We start from the raw sequence: 26679 nt of genomic DNA, 5'->3' as shown, positions 1-26679 counted from the left end.
TTCAGTTGGAATTCAAATTATAGGTGAACCAGCCTTAGAAGCAACTGTGATTTGATCTAGATTTTACCACTTACCTGCATTTCCAGTCTAATTAGCCCTGAATTAGTGTATTAATAAAAATGGGTTTCCATAAAATGGCTCATATCTGAAGTACAATAATAACTGAAACTGTTTTATGTGAAGAGCCATGAAAAGGAGACACAACTCATGATACTTTTACGACAGTGTCGGCGGCGGTAACCATAACAACAGGTAGAGAACGTTTTCCGACAGAAAATGGCGACGTACACATGAGGACGTGAAGTAAGAAGTACTCGGCAATGACATTTAAGTCATTACTTATGTTATATTATTAGGCTGCGTTTCGCTCCTATTCTGAATTTAATGTTTGTGCCGTCTCGGTAGGAGACATTATAGAAAGGCGATGAGTGGATCTGTGATTCAAGAGAAGGTTGCTAAACTCTTAAGCAGACAGAATGGAAAACCCGTACTGAGACCCATCAAGCCTCTGGCGCTGAAGAATGAAGTCGCCAGCCGCAAGCTGAAGAAAGGAGGTTAGGAATTTTTCGTTTTAAAATGTATGTGTACAAAAACTGTTCGGTGTCAGTTAGATTCTTGGCCTCTTCTACTGGCCTGCTTTAGATCGAAACTGTTACAGAATTTACCTTAAGTTTTTTTTTCCTCACTGTTATACTGTTCACTGTTTATTCGATGTGTTGAATGTATGTAATATTTTATGCACATTTGTGAAATATTACGTATAACATTTGTAAATACAGCGTAGAGGTTTTAAAATGTATGTGTACAAAAACTGTTCGGTGTCAGTTAGATTCTTGGCCTCTTCTACTGGCCTGCTTTAGATCGAAACTGTTACAGAATTTACCTTAAGTTTTTTTTCCTCACTGTTATACTGTTCACTGTTTATTCGATGTGTTGAATGTATGTAATATTTTATGCACATTTGTGAAATATTACGTATAACTTTTGTAAATACAGCGTAGAGGTGTCCTGTTTAGCCTTTAAAAGCCTGACGTTTAAAATATTAATACTTATTTAAATGGAACAGTTTATTGAACATTTATACAGAATATAAAAGAAAATCTAAACAATTGTCTGTTTCATATTTGATACATCAGGCTTTTGTGGCCCAAGTAGTATGATATAGTAAGTGAGGCTGTAGCACACATTCGAGAAGTGAAAAAATGCCTCGGTTTTATTCAAAGCTCCAAGCTGAGCAAGTACATATAATCTGGTGTAGTTATTATTTATCTGGCCAAAAAGAAAGACAAAATGTGAAAGCTTATAAAGAAAATCACTGAGGTTGATTATGATCAAAGCTCAGTAGTTTTAATTGTGGGGGGAAAAATATATAATACAATGCAATACATTGATGCTGGAGCGATGTACAAATACATCTTCAGTCCAGTAAATGTTCATCTTGAAATATTAATAACAAGATAAAAGTAACATTACATGTAGTTTAAATAAGCTGTTAAAGATTTCACAGCAAAATTGTATACCAGTACCTGAAATCAGACTTTTTTTAGAATTAGTAAAAGGACGTTTACTTGCTAACATCAGGCATGTAGTAGATTGTGTAGAAGGTTTTTCATCAGTTTTGATCTTGTTTAGATAATTTAGAGGCCTTAGAAATTCATATACTTGTATCTAATATGATACGAAAGGCTTTATATGGTTGGTTAAACATTGTGCTTGCTAGAAAACAATCTCAGATTTACATCTAACTACAGCACGAGTTTTGGGCAGTGTAGAGTAGCACTTGTTGTTTGTCATTTCTCCGATCACAAATGCAGACACAGTTTTATGTTTGCGCGATGAAATGCAACGCGTAAAAACACAGTATAAATCATTACAATCAGTAATTATGTCCCCACTGGATGCAACAAATGCCTCATTTGTAATGGGTTTTAATGTTTTTGTCTCGTCGATCCGGCCGGGACACCGCCTCAACAGTATGTGAGAGGAGTAACATTTCTGTCTCACGCTTGAGGTATTCGGCCAATCACAACGCATTGGATAGCTGGCCAATCACAGCACACCTCGCTTTTTCAGACCGACGAGCTTTGTAAAAATCAACGCGTTTCAGAAAGGCGGGGCATAGAGGAGAAACAATAATGTACAGTATGTGGAAAAGAATGTGTTTTTTTAAACTTTAAACCACATAAACACATTTCATTACACCAAATACACCAAATAATGTTATTTTTAGCAGCATCATATGACCCCTTTAATGTCAACCAAAGTCAGTTGTAGTTCAATTTGAAAAAAATATTTTTTAAGCATGAAGATACATTTAGCACTTATACTTTCATTACAAGTACAGTGATGCCACTCAGTCTTCCTTTTAAAAGTAACTGATTGGCTAAACTAAAATTATATGCATGCACTAAAATTAGTTTTGCTTTTCTAAATGGGACTGGAAATACAAGTGATGGTGATTTGCTTTTTAAGGCAACATCGAAAGCCTTTTGTAATGCATTGTTTTAATAAACCCTTACATGGTGATACACACACTCTTTGTTACAGAGGCCACCTGTGTAACGGAAATGTCATTACTTCTGGCTTGCTGGAAACAGAATAACTTCAACAACTCGGTCTGCTCTAAAGAAGTCTCAGTCTTCTACACATGTGTTGAAAAGGTAACTTAGGAAATCCTCTGTAAAACAGCCTACTCATAGCTGACAGCAATTTAACATCCTTAATTAACATGGTTTTAATAATTACATGGGAATGTAATGAACAACCAGATTTTCTCTGCCATTTCCTGATTATGGCGAACACACTTCCCACTTTGCAATGCAGTTTCCTGCTAGAGCTTTCTTCTTTTTTTTTTACCTCCCTCATCTGTTGTTTCTGTGTTTATGGCATCTTCACGCATCTAGTGAGATCAAGAGCTTGAAAGCTAGTGCAATATAACAAAGAGTGACAAATTTAAGGGGGTCTGAATACTTTCCATACCCACTGTATATTAAAGCCTTTGAATTGAAATAAATTCAACAATATTTAACATTGTTTCCTAATTTCACTTGTTGCAGGCGCAGAACAAGGCCAAAGAAAAGCAGGGAACTCAGGGTCGGCTTTTGCCTAAAGAAGCCAACACCTTATTAAAACGATTTCCCAACCTGAGCAGTGAGATCTAGGACCAGTAACGCAGATTAGTCAAAGAATGGACACTTTTATTATCTGAGCTCTATTAGATGGGGACTTTAGTCTGAGTGTATGACTGGGCCAGGCAGTTGATGAGAACGGGATGTGGAAAGTGTTTTTTTTTTAAAAACCTGCAATGAAGCTGTCACTGGGGCTCAAACCCTGCCAAAAGGACGTCAGCGGGTGCTCACAAAGCAAATGAACTGCATTCGCAAGGTTTTGAAGGCACTTTTGGTGATTACTACATTACTGCACGCCTGTAGGTCATCTCATCAGAGCAGTACAAAAGAACAAACACTTGTTCCTTCACACACTTAAAGGGATAGTTCACCCAAAAATGAAAATCTGTCACCCTTTACTCATCTTCATGTCCTCTTTTGTGTTCAACAGACGAAAGAAGTCGTACAGGTTTGTAATGACGTGAGGGTGAGTAAATGATGATAGACTTTTCATTTTTGGGTAAAGTGTCCCATTTAGTAATTTGTGTTATTGATGTTTGACTATACCATTGTTACTTCTCAGAAAATCTGAATGTTATCATATTGGTTTTTGGTATTACTTTTTGAAGTCTCCCCTGCATAACTGAGCTGTGACCTGTAAAACTCAGCAGTTTATTTATTTTACAAATTTACTTCCTGTTTCGGGCTGTATTCACAATGTAATTAGTCTCAGCCATTTTCAATTATCAGAAAACGGAGATCAAGGGAGAAGTACTCAGTGCCGGATCACGTTACATGCCAGAACACAGTGTATTGAATTTGACCATGAGAGCTCTGCAATGAAGATCTAAATAACTCATTATTAAACATATTAACTTACAAACAATTCACTTTCTGTTCAGCTGTTATTTTTCATGTTTTGTTTGATTTGTGTGAATTGTTGTTAAACATTGTGACCATGAATAAGTTTAGTTCCCTTTGGCCATCCTGTGATGATAACAGCCCACCATTTCCTTAGGCTGATTATCTACGGTTGTCTGCAGCATAATGTGTTTAGACCCCAAAGGAAATGCTGTCTGCTGTAAGTCTAAACTTTGCTCAATCACAACACAACATTGAAGTCATGAACAGCCAAAAATAGTTTAGGATAAGACTAAAAGAGCTACAGCAATGAAGTCAGTAAGGTGCAACCATGTCAATGCCTTCCAGATTTAATTTAAAATACTTTATTGTGACTGCAGTGATGACCTTTGACATCAACCAGTTATATTTACTAGGCTTTTGATGTTATATACAGTAAGCCATTCCAGTCTCCAGTTCCTTAAGCTTGAATATACCAGATTAACAGCCCAGAACAGGGTGTGGATGAATGCCAATGCAGCCGCACCTCTGGGCATCAGATAAGAGAAAGCAAACATTTAAGGGGGTCTGAATACTTTCCGTACCCACTGTATATATAGCTCCTTGATGCCTGATAAAACATGGTTGTTTTGATCAAATCTACAAATTCTTACATTTTAAGTATGACATGCTTTGAGAATGACTTAAAGAGCAAATTCATCTTTTTGCAAGATTAAAAAATGTTATTTCTCTTAATGTGTGAAAAACAACTCGGTTTTAGACACTGATACTATATATAAATTAATTTAAGTATAGGAGAATTATGTTTATCATATGAATAACGTGTAGTTTTGCTCAGGTCAAAAGGAGGCTTTGATCTTTAATTAAATTATGAGTAAGTGATTCAGGTATTGTTAACTTCTATTGAAGATGTATGAATGGTGAACAATGTGGAATGAGGTGTATTCATGTGTCTGTGTACACAGGTGAACAATGCAAGACAAGGTGAGCTCAACCACCTGTGTATTTAGGATCTTGTTTTTTAATGTGATATTCATAAAACCCAAGACATTTAAAAGATTGTCCAAGTGGTTAATAATATCCACCTTATCAACACATGCCCTTTGTCCTTTGTTAGGGAGTTTTCAGGAGTTATGGAAAAGAACTGGAATTCCTTGTCTGTTTTATATTTGCCATGTGACCGCAAAAGGTCTGTTTTCTCGTTTTTTAAGCTTTAGGCGCATTTTTTGGGGGTGCTGCACAAGGGTCTTGAGTTATTCAAAAAACATTTCATGCAGATAATGACTTGATTTTTTTTAATGGTTATGTTTTATATTTCTGATCTAAAATAGGTCCTGTACAACACACTCTCATTTCTATTTGTAACTATTGTTAACTATTTGCAGATTGGTTGAGTTTAGGGGTATAACTTAATGTTTAGGCATACTTTATTTCCTTAAAAATGGCATGTTTCTGTACAAATTGCATCGTACAAAATTGCTTGACAGTTGTAAAGAAACTGAAGTAGTGACTGATCTTTTCTTTCTTATTGTGATGTATTCTTTCAGATTATCAGAAAAAAAACTAGGATGAGGACTTGGTTCAATTCATAATTTGTTAATTGGATTTTGGGCATTGCAAAAGTGGAGGCAGGTGAGCAGGGGTGGGGTTTAAGCAGACAAAATGATTAGAGAAGTCCTGCATATGCCATCAGAGAGACTTCTGTCGTTTTCACCATAAAGTCCAGTTATGATACTTTCATGTCAAAAAGAAATAAACATGATGAATGACAAGAATAGCTCACAAGAGTTATAACATGCATTTTGAAGGGTGAACTTCTGTGCTATTTTAAAATTTTTAAATGTATTTTATGCATGCATTCTTGTCACGATAACTATTAAGAATGATGCCAATTACAAACTTTGGGCAAAGTTGTTTGGCCTAAACTTTCAATGCTATTTTATTCACTAAATTAGCAGTTAAGCAGTTTTCTATTCTTTACTCTATTTATTTAATTAATCGTTGTCCGCCAAATAAAAGTAGGCAACATTTGTTGGCTTTTTATAAACTAGTATTAAAAAAAAGTGTAAAAACTAGTGTGATTTTTAGCCTACTAGTACGAATAACGATGATCACATTCACTATAGGCATAAGTGTATGGCTATTTTCTGAACTGCAGAAGATAGTCACTGTTGGATTTCTGAGTAAAACCAAGGGCTAGTAACATAACAACAGATGCTAGTTCATTTAAAGGAATAATTGCTAAAACGGCTTGCCATACATAAGGGGCCAACCTCTCCGCACCGTGATCCATAAATGTTTATGTCTTCTAATCATCTGTAACGTGTACTGTGGTGAAGACTGCTGGAGCGGCGTCTCTTCACAGTGAACATAAACCTCAGCCAGACTTCAACATGGGAGGGGTGGCAGTCGTGTCGTTGGACTTTTAGAAGTTTACATGATGTTTTTTTTCTGTCTCATTATTTTCGTTGTTTCTTCTTCCGTACATACATTTGTAAACATGTTGAGGCGGGAAGGCGTACACTTTTCCCTGTGTGCCCACGGACAGCGATGATGGGACAGTTGTGCTGGATGTGTAGTCAGTGACAGGATGGATATCAGCGGGATCCTCTCTATTGCTGCTGTCCTTCGTTTCTCTATCAGTGTCTACGGCGAGGTATGTAAACGCAGTTTTTTGCTTTATTGACATATGAGTTCCTAGTCAGCTAACAAACAGTCAGTCTAGCTGTGATTTATCCTGAAAAAAATGACCGAGAACTCGTTTTAGTAGACAGGAGTTCAGACGGCGGCAAAAAAAGCTGGTTTATAGGCTAAATGAGACAAAAAAAATGTTTTCCCAATTGTACTGGGCTATAAAATGGCACAATAGGCTACATTTTTCTTCTTCTAAATGAGTAGTTTGAATGGAAGTCGACACGGAAATGAATTATGATCGCGCGTGTTATGACCCTTTGACGCTTTCACTCACTGTGTGTGACATTAACGCTTTGTATCTCGTGAAAGTGTGTGGTAATTGTTACAGTTGGCATTATCTTGTACAGTCATTGTTAATTTTTGTGGCTGAGGCATACTTTGCCCCGAATACATTTCAGCTCTTTAAAGGATCTAAATAATAATGAGACAATGAGAACTGTGCACATGCATATTTACATGTCTCTTATTGAATCTCTTATTGAAAAAAAAAAACATTAAACCAGCCTAAGTTGGTTTTCTGTTTTTGGCTGGTTTAAAATGATCTGCAGCTGTTCTGTAGCTCTCCTAGCCTGATGAGCTGACTGAAAAGTGGCCAACAGATCAGGCTGGTTTAAGATGTTTCAGAAGGGATATATTAATAAAATAAACAGAACTATAATATAAAACTCCCTAACTACCTTGGAAAAATATACCTACTATGCCTTGCGTATCATGGATAGATACGTCTGAAAACCAAAGCTTAACCCAATTGTCTTCGAACCATTTCGGATTTTGGTATTGGAGTCAGGCTTTGTAATATTATCAAGAATATCTCAAATCAAAACATGCTTTTAGTTATATGTAGTGTTTTGTCTTGAGAATGTCGTTAGATCTGTTGAACAAAAAACAAGGAGCACAGGGGGGTGTAGTTTATTAGGACAATAAGACAGGTAACGTCTGCTTGATGCTTTTTTTTGTCTTTGTTGCTTAAGTCTGAGTCTCTTGTTTTGTATCTCATACTTAATCCCTGTTGATGGGAACAAGCATCACACTTAACTCTCATCCTGACTACAGTACAAGTGAACGATGGGACGAGACGCTTGCAGTGTAGTCTGAATGAGAGAAAAGCATGATGCTCGTTCCCTTCATCACACCCAGATCACACAGTAGCAGTCACGTAATAGCTTGATGGTCATGAAAGTGTTCTTTGATCTCGGTTGAAGTACTGCTAAAGCAAAGCTGCTCTGCACTATTAACTCATGTCTTTATGTGACGTTTCCTCGTCGTAAAGCAACGGATACCTTTGATAACCTTCCTCCAGGGAGAAAACCTCTGACTAAGGCTTGCAGCTGGTTACTGGGATCAAAACAAAACAAATGGTATAAACTAAAAATAAGGCATGCATCCTATTAAAATAGCCTTTTTAAAGTCATAATTCATGCCTAGTTGTCATACCTTTACAAAAAGTATCAAAGTACAGTGATCGCATCAGATTTTAATACCTTAGTACTTTCTTAAATATGTATGATACATCATTTACATTCAAGCATTTAGCAGATGCTTTTATCCACATATAATTGAAGAGCATAAGCATGTTCATTAGAATGCTAAATTGGGAAACAAGCTAGAGGAAAGTAGAGAAAGTTCAGAGAGAACTTCTTTAAAGTTGTGATAGTGTCAGCAGCTCATTCCACCAGAGAGGAACAGAGAGGGTGAAGGTGCTGGAAGGTGACTTCATGCCTCATTGTGAAGGAACAACAAGGCATCACTCAGTGACTGTAGGCGAGAGGGAACAAAATACCAATACCAAATGCTTACCTATTACTGTGGCATTTAACTGTTTCTTCAAGGTATTTCAAAGAATACCAATGTACATGGCCAAAAAAACATATGTCCATAGTACTTTAAGTGAAAGAATTTAACCGACTATTCTTATTTTGTCTTCATAGGCAGGACAAAGCACTGTGTACCTAAATACACTGCAGAGCTCAGGTAGGCACTCACTGCATTTACAAGTCTATTTATATGTTTTGTTTTTTACTATTTCTTAAAGGTTAAATAAAGGTGCAAGCTGGAATCCTTTTTTAAATGAGAATTGGCAATATACCTGCATCTCTTTTGTGTCAGCATTTGCTTGGGAATTTAAATTATGCCACCTAATTCAGACACATACTCATTACTGGTAACGGCTGAAATGTCACAGTATTTTGTTCTTGTAAAGAGCATCTCTTTCAATGCCAAAACCCACATCCCTTCTTGGCACTATATCTAATACAACATTAAACGATGCAAAACCACTCGACTGTCAAGAGATACATTCGTCGATGGTTCCCTACGGCAGAGTTAAAGAAATACTCAACCGCAACAATTGCTCCTCAGACAAGATTGCTTTGGAGAGAAACACAATATTCAATGCGCTTGTAATAAGAGAGAAGCACAAACATTTACTGATGACAGTGAATGGATGTGAAACAACTGTGGCATTGATGGGCTTTAAGAAGTAGCTAATTTGAGATTGAATGCCCCGCTGTTTTTGCTTATTACACGTGTCATATTCATATTCTGTGAACTTTAATGCTTTCCTTGTCTTCCAAGCCTGGACAGGTTTGTGCGCTGACATCCTTAGGGCAGGATGCTGAAATATACTCAACCTTCCCACAGAATCGTCAACCTACTCCCAGTTCATGCTGGGGCAGTGTGAGATTCCTCTATGATTGCCTCATCTGGAGACTTATTTTACTCAGACCAGCAGTCTATGCTGTTAAACGTCTTATATTTAGACCCTTGTGGTACCACCAGGAGTCTTGTTGGTGGTCTTTATCGTGCTCTATAACCGTATCACCATGGAAAATATGACTGGAACTCTACCCTGATGCTATTTCAGCAAATAGCTTTACTGTATGTCCAGACCGACATACAGTGTGGAACATGAGCTCTCACAAGACGAGACATGAGTGTGTACAAGAAAAGATTCAGGACTGTTGAACTATTCACCTGCCAGTGTACAAGAATGGAAACTATTTATAATGTCTAAACATATTTTATTATAAAATGTAATGGTGTACAGAAGACCAATCATGCTAAAGCCATTAAAAGAAACACCAAAGATCAAATTTCTTCTCCACAGTTTTTGCTCTATGGTATTGTATTATCGACTACATATATATAGGAATTAACAATGGTATACCAGTTATTGCCTGATTTTTTTAGTTTTTATTTATTTGCTTTTTTCTCTCATTTTATTTTTTGGTTTTTCATTTAAATAACCTTTGCTGTCATTTAACACTCACTTAATCTTTGAAAACATGAATAATTGAATAATAGGAACATTTATTATATATTATATTACATTACATTATGATAATCATTATCCATAATTATTCCGCTTTGAACAGGTTTTTGGTTTGATAGATTGTTAGATACCCATGGCATCGTCTTCTGCTCCATCTGCCTGATTTAAATCAAAACAATCATAACGGATGGAGGTTTAAAAACGGCTCACATTGGAAATCCAATACTGTTCTCTGATGATAAACATGCTTTTTAATAAGATGGGGATTGATACTGTGTCAGGTCTTTTTCAGTACATTGTTTACAGTTATATTTGGAACAATGTAGACGTGTAATAGAGTTTCAGTGATGCTCCAGCTCTAATATGCTTATATTGAACATCAGCACTCATCTCTGCTCAATAAGTCTATGCTAAAGCAATCTACACATGCAAAGACACGGTTAGGCTACGTGTCCGTTGGGTGTAGATTCATATACGCATGCAGGTGTAAATAATTTTCTGGCGTTACCTCTGCAAGAATTTTGGCCCATAATGGTTCTCTGATGATAAACATGCTTTTTAATAAGATGGGGATTGATACTGTGTCAGGTCTTTTTCAGTACATTGTTAACAGTTATATTTGGAACAATGTAGACGTGTAATAGAGTTTCAGTGATGCTCCAGCTCTAATATGCTTGTATTGAACATCAGCACTCATCTCTGCTCAATAAGTCTATGCTAAAGCAATCTACACATGCAAAGACACGGTTAGGCTACGTGTCCGTTGGGTGTAGATTCATATACGCATGCAGGTGTAAATTATTTTCTGGCGTTACCTCTGCAAGAATTTTATGAGCCCATAATACTCAGGGTATGAGATGGTCTCAACTCTTTCTCCCTGAGGGTTTAGCACCTGCTTCTAAAGAGAGACTAGGGCACGTTGGCCTCTGTTTGATCCTGCACAACACTATCTGATAGCAGACCCATAAATTCTCAGGAGCTTTGAGTAAGATTTCTAACATTTATTTGTGGTGGAAAAACTTTTGTTACTTGCCTACACAAATGTTGGATTTAATCTGAATTTATATGTGTTCCGCTTCTCAGTAAACCTCGAATTGCCTTAAAGAGGGTCTTCTGTTAGTATTCTTTAAAACCTAAATTCATTCGCTTTTATAAATGCTTCCAAAGCATCCAGTGAAGTGACTACTTCTATTTAAATATCTGTCTCCTGTCTAGGTCGATGGATTTAACATCTGTCTCTTGCTTGCACTTGGACAGTGGGCACAAAGCCCAGGGCTTTCTCCCTTTCTAGTCACATTTCCAGAAATGAAATAAAGGAGACTGGCAGCATATGCAGAACAGCATACGAATGTTGCTACTAAGTTATGAATCACTGTATTAAATGATAGTTTAAATGCTTACAAATTACTTTTACAGCCCACAGTAAAGCATGAAATTGGATTATCGTCATTACTGTGTTTCAGGCCCCCTGCAATCCATAACATTTATTAGAATGCTTTCTCACAAGAGACTAGATCATGTAATTTGCTCACTGTGGCCCAAAGTCACAATATTTCTGTTTAATTTAATGGTTTTGATTAGAATCATTTGGTAGAAGGATCTTCCTGATTATTTGACTAATGGATCCAAGCAAGCAGAAGTACATTAGTAATCAAAATCATTCAATAATGTTAATTAGTTTGAAAATATACTGTGTGTCCTTGTGCCTAAACAACACACACACGCGCATGCACACACACACACAAGACACTTGTTTTTATATAATGCTAAACCCTACCTCTAAAAGAAAATATTTTCATTAAAGAGTAAAAAAGTAATTTAAAAAGATGTAAATATATTATACAATATTACATAAATGATATAATAATTTATAATACTATTTATAATATAATAAAATATTTTAATAAATAGTATGTATATATATATATATATATATATATATATATGATATAAAATGTAAAATAAATGTAATGTATTTACTTATTTAAAATATTTGATTATTTTAAATATTATTACTTTATTATTTGTATTATTTCTTTTATATTATTTATAATATTTTATTTTTTTTGTATTATTATGCAAACACTCACACACACACATTGTATAACACGTTTGGATGTGTGACTCATCATAGTGGGTCTTCACAGGTCTTGCTGTTCCAGCAGTGCAGTAAGCCATCATTAGTGTCTCACACTGCTGTCCTCATCCTCTGCATCAAGAGGCAGCACTGTAGGGGTTTTCAGTGATAGAGAAAAAGTTACAAAATAAGAAAGCTAATAAGACCACCTTAGGTTTACACAGTTTACACTGCCACTTTGAGTTAGCACAAGGTCATTTTAGGTCATGCTTTTGCGTTTGTTCATGCCAAGAATTTTAAAATGAGTTGACCTTTATTTGCCACTGCATTAAAATTTTCTTTTTTGCTCCGTCAAGGGCATACTCTTATAAGTGAAATGCTGGATTTTACTTATGTCTTTGTGTGTCTGTGTGTGTGTTTCCCTTAGGTCCTCTGTCCTGCTCTGAGGGCTTCACTGAGCTGGGTTATTACAATGGATCTGTGTCTCAGACAGATTCTGGCTCTTCCTGTCTAAAATGGACTGACTTTCCAGACTACATGCTGCAGTACCCCAGCCGTGGACTGGGCGACCACAACCACTGTAGAAACCCTGACCGTGAATCCAACCCCTGGTGCTTTTTCAGACAGAAGTCAGGAGCCATTGGATGGGCCTACTGCGACTGCCACCAGGGTGAGCCCTCCTAACTGGCTTTTTTTTTTTTTTTTTCATATTTAGAGATATTTGACAAAAGTAAAATTTTCATTTTAATAGCTGTTTTTGTATTACTTTGAGTTTTGAGGAGAAGTGAGTTCAAACTAAAAAAAGCCATTTAAAAAACAGCCAGTTATCACTACAGAGAACCTAGCATGACTAACCTGTAAATATCAGACATATGCTGTGACCCAACTAAGTGATAATTAGTTAAATTATGCACTAAATATCTTATAGCAATATTAAATACACCAGCGCGCGCTGCCTGACTGCAATCTCTGGCTGATTATCTCATCAGAAACAACAAAGTGAAGATGTACGAATGTAAGTAATATATTAATTTTACAGTGTAAATGGCTTTAGAGATTATTATGGGAGTTTGAGAGTGCTTGAATCCGCTGGACTGAAGTGAAAATGTTCTTTGATAGTGTAAACGTTCTTTGCTCTCTTTTTGTACAATGAAAGTGTTATAGGCTAATTAGTTACTATGTTTTTATTAACTTCACATTAAATACAAAGTCAGTCGTATTAAATATATTTAGTGGTATGACACCATATCTGGTACTTAAGTAAAAAGACGAATTTTTTAAAAGTTCGTTAATGAAAGTTAATAGATTAATACTATTAGGCTACTTTACTAGAGAACTAACATAATCTATAAAGGTGCAAAATGCATTTACTTGCACATATTTGAGAATCGAGATATTTCATGATATATTTTGGGAATATTAAAAAAATAAAACGCCTTCTGAATAAAATATTAGACACCATTAGAAAATTTGTAATGGTTTTACTGGTTATAATGGGACTTGTATTGGTTTTAAGGGAAACTGTAATGGACCCTGTTGGACTCTACTTGTAATTGGTTGCCTTCTATTGGTGGCTTGTTAAAACCAATAAATCCTAATGGAATATGTCCCAAAACACACTACAGAAAACCGGTTTTAATGGTTAAAAATTGATGGTTTGTAATGTTTGTAATGTTATTTGTTGTGGAAATCATTAAAATTTTCTGTGATGGCTTTATTGTTTTATTTTTTATTATTATAATTTTTTTTTTCAGTAGAGACATAAGCCTATATCTGTTTGTGGCTGCTGTGTGTCATATGACAAGCATGAGAGCCCCCCCCCCCTTTATTCGTGCCACCTCAAAAATTATGCCTCTGACACTACAATACAAAATTATTTGTCAAATAAATGAAACATGATGAAACATTCATTTTAGTTGAAATTGTTATAGATTAAATCTAGATTACAGCGATACATGACATGGTGAAAAATGACTGAATGAATAATAGGCTACTGAAAGTAGTTTAAGATGAATTTTAAAATTGTGCCCCCTACCTAAAAGCACAAGTGGCCCCTGTCTGGCCCCCCCCCAGTTACTGTGGTCTAGAACCGCCCCTGCCATTGTGACCAAAACGTGCCTTTCTGTAGCAAATAAAGCTTAAATAAATGTATTTATTTATTGGTTTATTGGTTTATTTGTATAGGGACAGTACGGAAACATAATCTTAGCAGAAAGAATAAAAATATGCATTGTACACATAGATTGAAGATCAAGCTAAGTTGTACCTTAACATCCTAGAAAGGCTTTAAATGCTACACATTATAAACTCCTAAACATATTATACACTTTAAATAGGGACTGACACAATAGGGACCTTTACATATAAATGGGGTGTTAGAATACATAAATTCCATATTAAATCAGCTGTCATTACAATTAAAATAGCTGCAGTACACACCAGTGTTGTTTTAATATCATTGAGATACTATTATAGTATTTATTAATGTTTTGAATTAGTTATAATAAATATAATATATAGTTTTATATATATTATAGTTTTATTTGTATATTTTCTGTTTCCATTTTAAAGTTTTAATAATTTTGTTGTGTGGTTTTGTCTGTTTTATCAGTTGTTTTATTTAGTTATTTTAGGACATCAAGTTAAACTAAATAAACACAAGAAATATTGCCTTTAGCTGAAATAAAGTAAGTAAAAAAATTTTTTGTATTTTATTTTATTACAATAAAAAATGTTTCAAGTAACAAAAGTTTTGTTTTGTTTTAAGTTATTATAGTAAACTATAATAACCCTGGTACACACACACAAGTAAGAGAAAGATTCAAAAAATTAAAAAAAAATAAAAAAACTTTGGGGTTGTAGGTGGCTCTAGTCTAGCCTCATTTGACCTAAAAAAAGTTCCTACTGGACCGTGGTGTTTGTGTTTATTAAGTGAACGTGTCCTGGTGAGTATTTGTGTCATAACTGTCATATTAGTGTAGGTGTTGTACAGAAGCTGCAGGACGTTTATTACTGCAGTCACAGCACACAGCCACAGTGTGTCTGTCAGTGAGCTAACAGCAGTCAAGGATTCTCTCTGTCCTCTCTTTTTTTATTGGCCTCTATTCATCTTCCCCTCTCTATGCGTTTGTTGTCTAATAATCAATCAGACTCCCATCACTCATGTGCATTTGTTACTCCTATTGGGAAAGTGTTTGTTCAGTCTCTGGATCTCTTTGTGCTGGTCTGTCATCACTTGGCTGTGTCTGTGGTTCAGTGCCGAGCTGGTGTTGAAATCTGTTTGCCTTATCTCTGTGAGCTGTGATTATCTCTGTCTGCCTCTCTCCTCCTTTTCCTTTCAACGTAATAACATTAAACACGGTTACAGACTCAAACAATTAGAGTGTGCATTTAAATTCATGTCTGTGTGAACATGACGTGGGGCAACAAGATGATAATTTGCAAGACAGAGTGTTTCTAATGTAATCGTTCTGTACTAATTATAGAGAGCTGATTCACAGAGTCTGTAAATGTAAATGGGGGAGGCAGGGGTAAGATGTGCCACTTTTACTCAAGTTGTCCTCTTGTCAAGGAGAAAGAAGATGGAGGTAAAACCTAATTTCATTTCAGGATGTCTGCTCTTTGCTGAAATGAAAGAAGACCGCATCTGCAACGTAAGACTATAAAAATAGGATTTCTCAAAGAATAAAAAGTTGTGTAGTCATACAATGTATCATGTGAAGAGATCAATTAAATAATTGGCGAATATGTGCAAGATTTAACTTTCAGAATTAAATTATGGCCATAAATTATTAAAAAAAAAATTTTTTGTAACTATCCCATTCCAATCTCTCATTTTGTTGCATATTTTTTCCATAAACCTTCAGAAACAACATAAATCAGCCGATAAACCAACCAAATATAATGTAATTTAATGTAATGTAATATAATATAATGTAATATAACAAACATTTTTAAATGTTAAAAATGATGGAGAGAGTCGTGGGATAAGAAAAAAATAAATATAAATAATATAAATATTGTTTTATAGTTAAAAGCATTATTTAAATAATATATATTTATATTTATTTATATTATAAATTTACTTATATTTTTTAATTCGCTTTTTTGTTAACTCTCTCGAAACCTAACAGTTCAAAGAAAAGTTTATTTATAAAAAATGTTTTATGCACGTTATCATTCCTAAATCCCTGAATATGTTTGATTCTGCATCTTCTATTCCAGGTGAGGCGCGGTTGGTGGGGGGTTCGTCTAATAAGAGTGGTCGTCTTGAGGTGTACCTGAATGGCCGGTGGGGAGCAGTGTGTGACACCCACCTGACTGATCGAGATGCCAGTGTGATCTGTAGACAACTGAGGCTCGGGTATAAGCTGCAAACTCTGTTCATTATCAGCTAGAGGCTCTGTACTTAATAACACCCAGCATGTGCTGTCATTTAATTACCTGCTAATTCCCAACAGTGAAATCGGCACTGCGCTTCGGCATTCCTATTTCGGACCCGGTTCTGGTCTCTTTCACTTTGAACGTCTTGGTTGCCATGGCAATGAAGATTCTCTTCTGAAGTGCCGGAGCAGGAAATATATCTCCGGTGACTGTAACCATGGAAATGAGGCCGGAGTGTTGTGTGCAGTACCTGAGGGTAAATTTGTTTAATTTGAGTGGGTCATTATTATTATGGTGTGACCCCCTCCCCCCATGACCCCCCCCCCCCACACACACATTGAATTTGGGTCACAAGAATTTTGTGGTATTTGTATATACTGTATATATTAGTTGTTGTTTGCACATGTATAGTATTAACATGTATTTTATAATATTTTTTACTACATCAAGATGCATGATGAGTGTATTTGATTACAAACTAAGCTGCGTTTTCTTAGTTCTGGGTAACAGTTGAGAGCTTGAGTTGCCTTGGCGACCCTGGGCATCTTCTGACAACACAGAGGACTGCCTGATTAACAGCAAACTCTTGTCTCTCTCACTTTTTTATTGAAAAAGACCATTTCTCATCTGTTGAGTGGACCTCCAGGGCGGGGTCTGTAACAATAGTCTTTAGTGTCACATGATCCTCATTGATGAATTAGACATGATGAATCATTCTAATATGATTTGCTGCTAAATAACCTTTTTTATGATTATCAGTGTTGAATACATTTGAACTGATTAATACGTTTGTGAATAGGATTCTTTTATGAACAAAAAGAATAGAATTTATTTCAAATAGTAATAATTTATAACATTAGAAATGCCTTTACTGTCGATTTTGATCAATTACTGTAAATGCATCCTTGCTAAAAAAAAGTATTAATTAAAAAAAAGAAAATAGTGACCCCAAAGTTATGAACGTATATGTATATTTATTTATGAGAGTTATTCATATATATGTAAGTTAAAGTTATTACGTATGTAATGTAATGTGTAAGTAATGCTTGTTGAATAATATATATTGTTCATAACTTTGGGGTCACTAATTTTTTATTTTTGTGTGTCTTTTATGAACAAAAATAATAGAATTTATTTGAAATGGTAATATTTTATAACATAAGAAATGGCTTTACTGTCAATTTTGATTAATTAAATGTATCCTTGCTTTAAAAAAAGGGACCCCAAAGTTATGAACAGTATATATTTTTTAAAACAAATTACTTACACATTACATACTTAATAACTTATAACATGCATACGTAAATGTGTGTGTATATATATATATATATATATATATATATAGATACACAAATATATAGCTCTTACAACTATATTTTCAACAGTGTTATAGTGTGGAAAGGCCTTCTGTGAAGCTAAATGAAGACAGAATTCATGAGAGACAGAAGTAGGGTCATAAACAGTGTGCCTGTTGTAATGGGACAGTTTGCTAGAACAGGGTCAGGTATATTTAGAGAGAGCTGTGAATTATTCACACAGAAACTTTAGGAAGCAGAAAGCAATCTGAGAGTGCTGAGGCTTTGCCAAGAGTCCTTACACATGTCCCCATCCTTTACCATACACACATACATGCTTCAAAGCATTATGCCATATGTGGAAGACCTATGTCTTGTAAAAGGGTTTCTCTACTGAAGCATATAGAAGAGTTTTAAGCTTCTGCTCTCAAGAAGTGTGAAATATTACACTAATTATTTTGTCCTATGCATCCTCCACTGCAGTGAATAAATGAATGAAATATCGATTGATTGGAATTTTGTTTTGTTTAGGCAATGGTGCCCCCCTGAGGCTCGTGGGAGGCCTTGAGGATTTCGAGGGGCGCATGGAGGTGTACCATAACGGGAGGTGGGGTACTATCTGTGATGATGAATGGGATGATATTGATGCTGCAGTGGTTTGCCGACAGTTGGGACTGGGGTAAGAAATCTGTCATCATATGTATGTCCTATTTTTTTTTTTTCCAATGCGAAGGACCCCCAAATAAGAGCTGTGTATAAATTTGCACTGTGTAAGAAAAAAAGTTGAAATAAAAAACAGATTGCATTTTTTGATGTAAAATACTGTTATGAAATATTTGATTTTAGACCAGAAAGAGTGAAACTGCAGTAATATCAAATTCAATAAATGTGTTGTGGCTTTCCATTTGAAAAACCCCTGTCTTATAGCATTAGTACAAGGATCTGCACATCTATCGCAAGATTTTCTAATGTTGCTTGAAAGCTTTTGTATCATCATCAGCTGTTTTTGTTTAGCAACATTTAGAAACGCTTTGCACAAATGATTCGACTAAATTTACAAGAGCTGGGAAACACTGATAATGCCATGCACGAATCAGTGCTGACTATAAGGACTGTCCTTTTTACACACAAACGCACACACTAGCACAGCAAGTGAACTTTATTAATATAAATGAGTGGATGGGGTGTATGAATGATTGATGGGGTGCAGGCAGGGTGCGAACTACGGGGGAGCTAGGGGGAGCTCGGCTCCCCTTAATAAGACATGGGCTCCCCTGAAAACGTGATTTGTGAAATTTTGGGTGGTCTCAAAAATATTGACTGTGATATTTTGACGTGCGATTTCAGTTTTGTGTAATGTTATCATCGTGGATTATTATGTGTAAAATTGCAAAAATATTCATTCATTCATGCATGACGGCGATTTAAACCTAATTCACTTCAATAAAGATAATTATACATGGTATTCTTGTCATGAGCATTAAGGTGTGGGGGTGCTGCGGTGCAAATTCCACTCATGTTTAGTACATGTTAACTCAAAGATTCGTAGAAAAAATATAAACGTTAGACTCTGTGGTCGATTCTGTGTTAAGGAAAGGCATGTTATTCGCAATTATGTGTTGTGGCTGGGGTGTTATAGGTCTGCGTGACTCTTAATGTCTTAGGCCTAATTGAATGGAGGAATTATGGTATTCTTCTGTAGCCTGACGACGAGTAACTGTAACCGTTGTTCATGTGAACTCAAAGACAGCCTGATGCTTTGTTTATAGACTATTTGTGGGTGGCTGTTTGTTGTTTCACCTATCAATTCGTGTCGATAAAGTATAATAGGGTCAATCCTGTATAGTGATTTATCCTATATAGCGCTTGCATAAAGCATGTAGTGCATACACTTGTAGCTGTTATGTATCTTTGTAATTCATTGTAAACCCCCTTTTGAGGACTGATTTTGAATGCTTTTGCAATGCAAGTATCATTGCAAATTTAGGTAAATAAACTAATATTCCTTTATACCTTATGATCTTAAATGTACACTGCTATTCAAAAGATTGGAGTCAGAAGGTTTTAAAGAAGTTTTATTTAGCAAGGATGCATTATATTACATTTTTATTCATCACAGAACCCTGTAATAAAATGTATCATGGTTTCCTTGAACTGTTTTCCACATTGAAGTTTTAAGCACCAAATTGGCATATTAAAATGATTTCTGAAGGATCATGTGACACTGAAGACTGGAGTAATGAGATTCAACTTTGCCATCATTGGAATAAATGACATTTTAAAATGCAGCCTTGGTGAGCGTAAGAGACGTCTTTCAAAATATCTTACCGACCCCAAACTTTTAAACAGCAGTGTATCTTAACTGTTTTGGTATGGGAATGAATCACAGGCATGTGTTTGTTTTCAGCGGTGTACCAAAGGCATGGACATGGGCGCACTTTGGGCAGGGCACTGGGCCTATCGTGTTGGATGGAGTGCATTGCACAGGAAATGAGCTGTCTTTGGAGGAATGCCCTCATGCGCCCTGGGGCCAGCACAACTGTGATCACATGGAGGATGCTGGAGTCTCATGCAACCCGTTTACAGGTGAAGATGACACAGACTGTGACACGTGCGGTCTCAACTGTCTTTATGAAAACACATTTAAAGTAATTCAAGGACTAAAAACCCTTTTATTGCCATTTTATTTGTGTGTGTAAGTGCATTGATTAAACGTAGACATGTTAATGCTGCTATAGATGGAGTGTTGCGTCTAGTAGGAGCTGATAGCCCATGGGAAGGACGCCTTGAGGTTTATCATGCTGGAGAATGGGGCACAGTGTGTGATGACAACTGGAACGGACGTCAAGCCCAGGTGGTGTGTCGACAGCTGGGTTATCGGTAAGCTGTATTTTTGGACTGGTTGATAACATAATTCTTGAATGTAAGCATATAATATGCTACTTTGAAGTAATTAAAAAAAGTAAATTTCAAGTTTGACAAGGAGGAGACCGGGAAGTTTGTTTCCTTTAGCTTTCTGCTCTGTTACTGCAATACTGCTATTTGTCCAACAGAGGGCGAGCTGAGGTGGCTCCAGATGGGATGTATGGAGAGGGTACGGGGATGATCCTGCTGGATGAGGTGACTTGTGAAGGGGGAGAGAGCTCTCTGCTGGACTGTGCTCATGGTCAGTGGGGGCAGCATGACTGCTCTCACAGTGAGGACGTGGGCATACGCTGTGAAAGAGAAGGACAGAACAATGAGATCCCTGAAGTGGCTCCTGCCACAGGTGAGTAAAGTCCATGTAAAAACTTTTATTAGTGTTGTTATCATCATCAAGAGTTACAGATGTTATCGATATCCGAACCAGATGTTAAGAAACAAGTCCACTTTACATTTTTAAGAGCCCTCCAAAACAAATTGGATACTAGAAAACTTATTTTATTGTACTGACATGCTTATACATGTGTATGTATATAATGAAATGCATACTTATTTGTAGCTTATAAAAAACATGCATGATGATGAATATGGTTAAGACATGGTGTAAAAATGATTGCGCTTATCAGAAAGGGATTTGTTGCTCTGTGACAAACAGCAAATCTTTGTTAACATAATGTGCTTTTTTAATTTTCTGCAATCTAAAGCAGTGGTCCTCAATTTTTTTTGACTCCAAGGCTCTCACAGTCAAAGGCAATATCTGAATACTTAAAGGACCCCCAAGGTATTTTTGGTGAACCTGCTGTTTTGACAAAACTGCTTATTTCCAACCTTTTTTATTTTCAGAAAGTGGGAGCGGCAATATATTAAAATAATTAAATAAAACAATTAAGATAATCCATAATTACAAAATACAAACAAACAAAAAAATCCAATAACTTAGTGTTCTACAGGGTTTACACTTTTCATTAGCAATTTTTTCCCATGACAGTCATTTGTAATTTACAGGAATTTTAAAATTATTATTTACTCAGAAATAGCAATTTCTACCTAATAAAATATTTTTGATCTTAACATTACTATAAAAAGACTTTTCATGACTTCTTAAGATTTTGTCAGTTGACATGACATTTCCAGGTCTAGAAATCAAACTTTTAAAATTCTCTCGTACATCCAAGTTTCTCAAGACATGAGAACCATGGTTATAAATAAAAATGGCAGATGTTAAGGGAACAAATTAAGATAAGAAATGTCAGCTTACTTGATTTTTTTACATATTTAAAGCTTGTTTTGTCTTCATTTTATACATCTTGAGGCCCTCTTAAGCCCAAAACACACTGCACGATTTTAGCAATCCTATAAGATCACTGCATGTCATACTGTGCGACATGGATCTAATAAACTTGGCTACGACATGTGTGTAGACTGTACGATGATGACACCTACGATACGATGCACGTTACTACAGAAGAAAAAACGTCATCAGCGTGTGTTAGTGGTAAACAAAAAGAGCATGATAAATCACACTTTAGCAGTTGCATTTTTTATGTGTGCTGAAAAAAAGTGGAAGCAGCAAAAGAAGAAGAGATAAGAGCTTGAGGTAAGCAGTTTTATGTTTTAGCGGCATGTCGCGTTGATTTCATGTTGCATTTTTATTGGTTGGTCAGTAAACGTGGATCGTTGCAGCAAACACACTGTGCGATGATCATGTTGTATCGTAGGATATCTTTGGTCGCAAGACCATGACAACAGCTGTCTTTGAACCTCTCTCATTGTACGACATAAGAGCACCGATTAGGAGCCCCGATCACAGAAATCGCCAAGATTGTTTACGTTGTCAATCTTTCATCTGGGACAGCCGAAAATCGTGCAGTGTGTTTAGGGCTTTAGAGGTTTGCTGAGGCCCCCTAGTGGGTCCCGGCCTTCTGGTTGAAAACCACTGTTTAAATTGACATTTTTAATTTTAACAGTATAATGTGATATGTAATAATAAAGCTGTTTTCTGTCATTTCTAACTAGGCACCAAATTCTAGCACTGAATAATAAGAGAGCCCATAAAAGCATCCTTAGTCTATTAAATATCTGGGGAATATAATTTTGCATAACATTACCCTTTAAAAAAGACAAGGAATTTACACTGCAACTTTTGTATTCTCAATCATATAATTCACTGCTTATCCAGGTATATAGAGGTCCATCTTTTCTGTGCTGTTTCTAGTTATGCTGTGGTTCCAGGTCCCCTGGTGAGGCTGGTGGATGGCGAGAGCCGTAAGGAGGGCCGCGTAGAGGTGTTTATTAATGGCCAGTGGGGCAGTGTGTGTGATGATGGTTGGAATGACATCAATTCTGGAGTGGTCTGCAGACAGCTAAGATTTGTGTAAGCATGTTTCATGTGTTCAAAGAAGATAAATACACATCCTAACATTGTCAGTTACTTATTTGTTCCTCTTTCCCCTTTTCAATTTCAGAGGGGTCTCGAAGGCCCGCTCCATGGCTTATTTCGGTGAGGGTCAGGGACCCATCCATCTGGATAATGTGAAGTGTGTTGGGACAGAGGCTTCATTGGGTGAGTGTTCAGCTGTGGGCCCGGACGCCCATGATTGCAGGCACAGTGAGGATGCAGGAGTCATCTGTGACTACACCACTGAACCCATAAAGTACAGAAGCATGAACAAGCAGGAATGTGGTTTGAGACCCAACACACAAAGGCGCAGAAGAAGGATCATTGGAGGAGACAAGTCTCTACGGTAATGAACATTAGGGTTTATTTGTTCACTAGCATTGTAACGTGCATTATATTTATTAATCTCTGTTTTTGTTTATTGACCATCTGTGACTGTCGTGTAGGGGAGACTGGCCGTGGCAAGTATCTTTGTGGCTTAGGTCTCAATCGAAAGGCACCCATCCACTTTGTGGGGCGACTCTCATCAATTCCTGTTGGGTCATTACTGCTGCTCATTGCTTCAAGAGGTGAGAGAGAGACTCTACTGACATCTAGTGGCTGTACGGAGAATGACAAACACTTTACTTTGTTACAATGTCTGTTATAAATGACAGTTTAGCAATAAATAAACATGCTGTGCATGAACATCTCTTTTTTTCAGGTTTGGTTCGGACCCGTCCCGTTATGTGCTGCGGCTCGGTGACTACCACACAGAGGAGAGGGACGACTTTGAGCGCACTCTCTCTCCTGAGCGCATCGTGATCCATGGAAAGTACCACAGCCAGGGCTGGGAGTATGATATTGCCTTATTGAAGCTGAAGGGCACAGATGGGAATTGTGTGGCCTTTAACCCACACACTAATGCAGTTTGCCTTCCGCCTCAGAGCAACAGGAGGGGTAAGAGGCCTATCGCCTGTGTTATCACCGGATGGGGAATTACAGGTACTGCAAACTCATATTTAGAGAAATAAATTTCTGAACACACTTATGATGGCTAATAGTTTCCTATTGGAATGGAAGACCTAAGCTAATAATTCTGGGTAAAAAGTATTATTATTTACAAACAAAATGAGTAAAATAAAAGAAAAAATTTGCAAACCAAATAATTTTGCAAATACATATGCAACAATTATATTGTTAATTTAAATACAGTACTGTTCAAAAGTGTAGGGTCGGTGAGATTTTTAAAAAGTGTTATATTCACCAAAACTGTATTTATTTGACCAAAAATACAGTAAAACCAGTAATATTGTGAAATAATTACAATAAAAAAAAAACTGTATTTTTTATTTTTAAATGTTAGTTATTCCTGTGATGGCAAAGCAAAATTTTCAACAGGGGTCGGTGAGATTTTTAAAAAGTGTTATATTCACCAAAACTGTATTTATTTGACCAAAAATACAGTAAAACCAGTAATATTGTGAAATAATTACAATAAAAAAAAAAACTGTATTTTTTATTTTTAAATGTTAGTTATTCCTGTGATGGCAAAGCAAAATTTTCAACAGGCAATGCTCCAGTCTGCAGTGTCACATGATCCTTCAGAAATCATTCTAATATGCTGATTTGTTGCTCAAGTAACATTTATTCTTCTTATCTGTGTTGAAAACATTTTTGTGTACACAGTGATACATTTTTTCAGGATTATTTGATTACTAAAGTTCAAAAGAACAGCATTTATTTGAAATAGAAATCCTTTGTAACATTGTCTTTAGTTTATAAATGTCTATACTTTAACAATTTAACACATTCTTTAAAAAAAGTTACATTTCTGAAAACAAAAACAAAACTTACTGATCCCAAACTTTTGAATGGCAGTGTATATTTTATATAATATTTACATACTTCAAAAAGGTGTTTTAAAATAAAAAGTTCTTATAGGCGCTAATTTTTCGTTCTCTTCTTGTATCTTGTATTAGACTCTGAGTATTCCCGAACACTGCTGCAAGCCTGGGTTCCGTTACTGCCTTCCTGGAAGTGTAAAAAACGCTACGGCAGTCGCTTCACTAGCCGCATGTTGTGTGCCGGCAGCTTGTCGAACCATCGCCGTGTGGACAGCTGTCAGGGTGACAGTGGGGGGCCGCTAGTGTGTCAGGGTGAGGCTGGCCACTGGATGCTCACAGGAATCATCTCCTGGGGTCACGGTTGTGGTGACCCCACCTATCCCGGTGTGTACACACGGGTCGGCCGGTTCCTGAAGTGGATAGAAAAAATCATCCACAGCACTGGCAGAGCGTGATTTTTACAGTGGTAACATTAAAACCCACTTACCGCATTGTATAAAATATATGTTATGTAATGCCTATGAAGGGATCACCAGCTGGCCGTTAGGTTTAAATCTGGTTTGATCCTGTTTTATGTGTTGCACATTTTACTACTTGCACCATGCCATTTCAGTTCCATTTCTGTACACTTGAAGCGTTCGTGAATATGCACAAGAACATGAAGCCACATGTTCTTAAGGGACAGCTGCATTAAGTGAGCGGAGTTTTCCGGGATTGAAAGGTCTTCGCCTCTGTAAATAAGTCATTTTGCACTAATCTGCATGCCATATAAATGGAGCATCTGTGGGAGGTCTGTGTTCTGGTCTGGCTCTTCTGGATCAGGTTCTTAAATCAGTTCACATTTTGCACTTAAACGTGTTATTTTTCTAGTTTTGTGATTGAATTAAGATAAGGAACGGCATGCTTGTATGTAAAGATTCATCAACATTCCACTTGTATGTTGGTTATTTGTACTCTTTGTTGTAGGTGTATAGGGTACGACTACCATTATTGAGCTTTTAATTTAATTTGGCAGAAAACCAGTTTCAGAAAATAGTATGTTCAGTTTATTTATACATATAACAATGTCCACTTTTTTTCCTCAAGCTCCTACCCAACAGATAATGTGATAATATCAGTGATATGAAGTATTGGACTGTTAATCGACTGGATATGATGTAGTCTCTATGGGGGGGGACATGGTGATGGACAAAAATGAGAGCCAAAATTAGTATATATCAATGCTTTAAGTTTGACTTGCAAACTGCTTATGTTTCCCTTTGAAACTTTGCATGTGCTTGCCAAACATTTGTTTTTTTGCAAAGTTTTACGTTTCCTTGTGAAACATTGCATTTGCTTGCTGAACGTTTGTGTTTCTTGCAAAATTCTTATGTTCCCTAAGAAACTTTGCATTTTGTGAGTGGACATAAAACTGGTCATAGAAATACTACGATGGAGGGAAAACTGTAGATTTAATGTTTTAGCAAACGAATGCAAAGGTTCTTGGGAGAACACAATTTTCACTTTTTGTGAAAGAATGCAAAAGTTTTGCAAATTAGTGCCAAAAGCATTGAAATGTTTCATATTTTTTTTCCATCACCGTGTTCCTAGTTTATAGTGAGAATTGGTCCTTAAACTAAAGTGTTTAAACTTGAACTACACAGTTATTTCACACATGGTCAGAATCTGCTGCTGAGTGATGTTATGTTGCATTTGCTTCCTGCAGTGTTCAGCCTTTTCTGTAGACAGGTGTTTATTCAGGTTTACTGTTGTATTTATTTACATAACAAGAAGACATAGGCTTATAAATTAATTGTTTCTTGCTTTGATTAATGAATTGAGCTATAACAGTGGTGCTGTTTTGTT

General features: G+C 36.3%; 2 protein-coding genes across 4 annotated transcripts; both read left to right on the top strand.

Moving 5' to 3' along the window:
• Positions 1-225: 225 nt before the first annotated feature.
• LOC107565922 (coiled-coil-helix-coiled-coil-helix domain-containing protein 1-like) lies at positions 226-3289 on the top strand. Of its 3 annotated transcripts, none has more exons than XM_016251228.1 (4): positions 226-303; positions 406-554; positions 2548-2660; positions 3057-3289. In XM_016251228.1, the coding sequence occupies exons 2-4, from the start codon at positions 425-427 to the stop codon at positions 3159-3161; spliced, it is 348 nt and encodes a 115-aa protein (XP_016106714.1). In that variant the 5' UTR covers positions 226-303; positions 406-424; the 3' UTR covers positions 3162-3289. The 3 variants fall into 3 exon arrangements, with proteins under 3 accessions (XP_016106714.1, XP_016106713.1, XP_016106712.1); XM_016251227.1 differs by having other exon boundaries at positions 398-554; XM_016251226.1 differs by having other exon boundaries at positions 234-554.
• A 2946-nt stretch (positions 3290-6235) lies between these two features.
• On the top strand, positions 6236-26368 carry LOC107565929 (neurotrypsin-like). Its single transcript, XM_016251241.1, has 14 exons — positions 6236-6624; positions 8591-8633; positions 12438-12680; positions 16235-16373; positions 16471-16649; positions 18220-18367; positions 20096-20274; positions 20427-20568; positions 20742-20956; positions 22843-22984; positions 23076-23354; positions 23455-23577; positions 23712-23992; positions 24970-26368. Exons 1-14 carry the CDS (start codon positions 6559-6561, stop codon positions 25287-25289), a joined length of 2499 nt encoding a protein of 832 aa, XP_016106727.1. The 5' UTR covers positions 6236-6558; the 3' UTR covers positions 25290-26368.
• Positions 26369-26679: the final 311 nt, after the last annotated feature.

Source organism: Sinocyclocheilus grahami, unplaced genomic scaffold, assembly GCF_001515645.1.
Source record: "Sinocyclocheilus grahami isolate Dianchi unplaced genomic scaffold, SAMN03320097.WGS_v1.1 scaffold1035.1, whole genome shotgun sequence".
NCBI classification, from domain to species: Eukaryota; Metazoa; Chordata; class Actinopteri; order Cypriniformes; family Cyprinidae; genus Sinocyclocheilus; species Sinocyclocheilus grahami.
The sequence above is the reverse complement of the archived record's forward strand: the minus strand, read 5'-3'. Positions and strand labels throughout refer to the sequence as shown.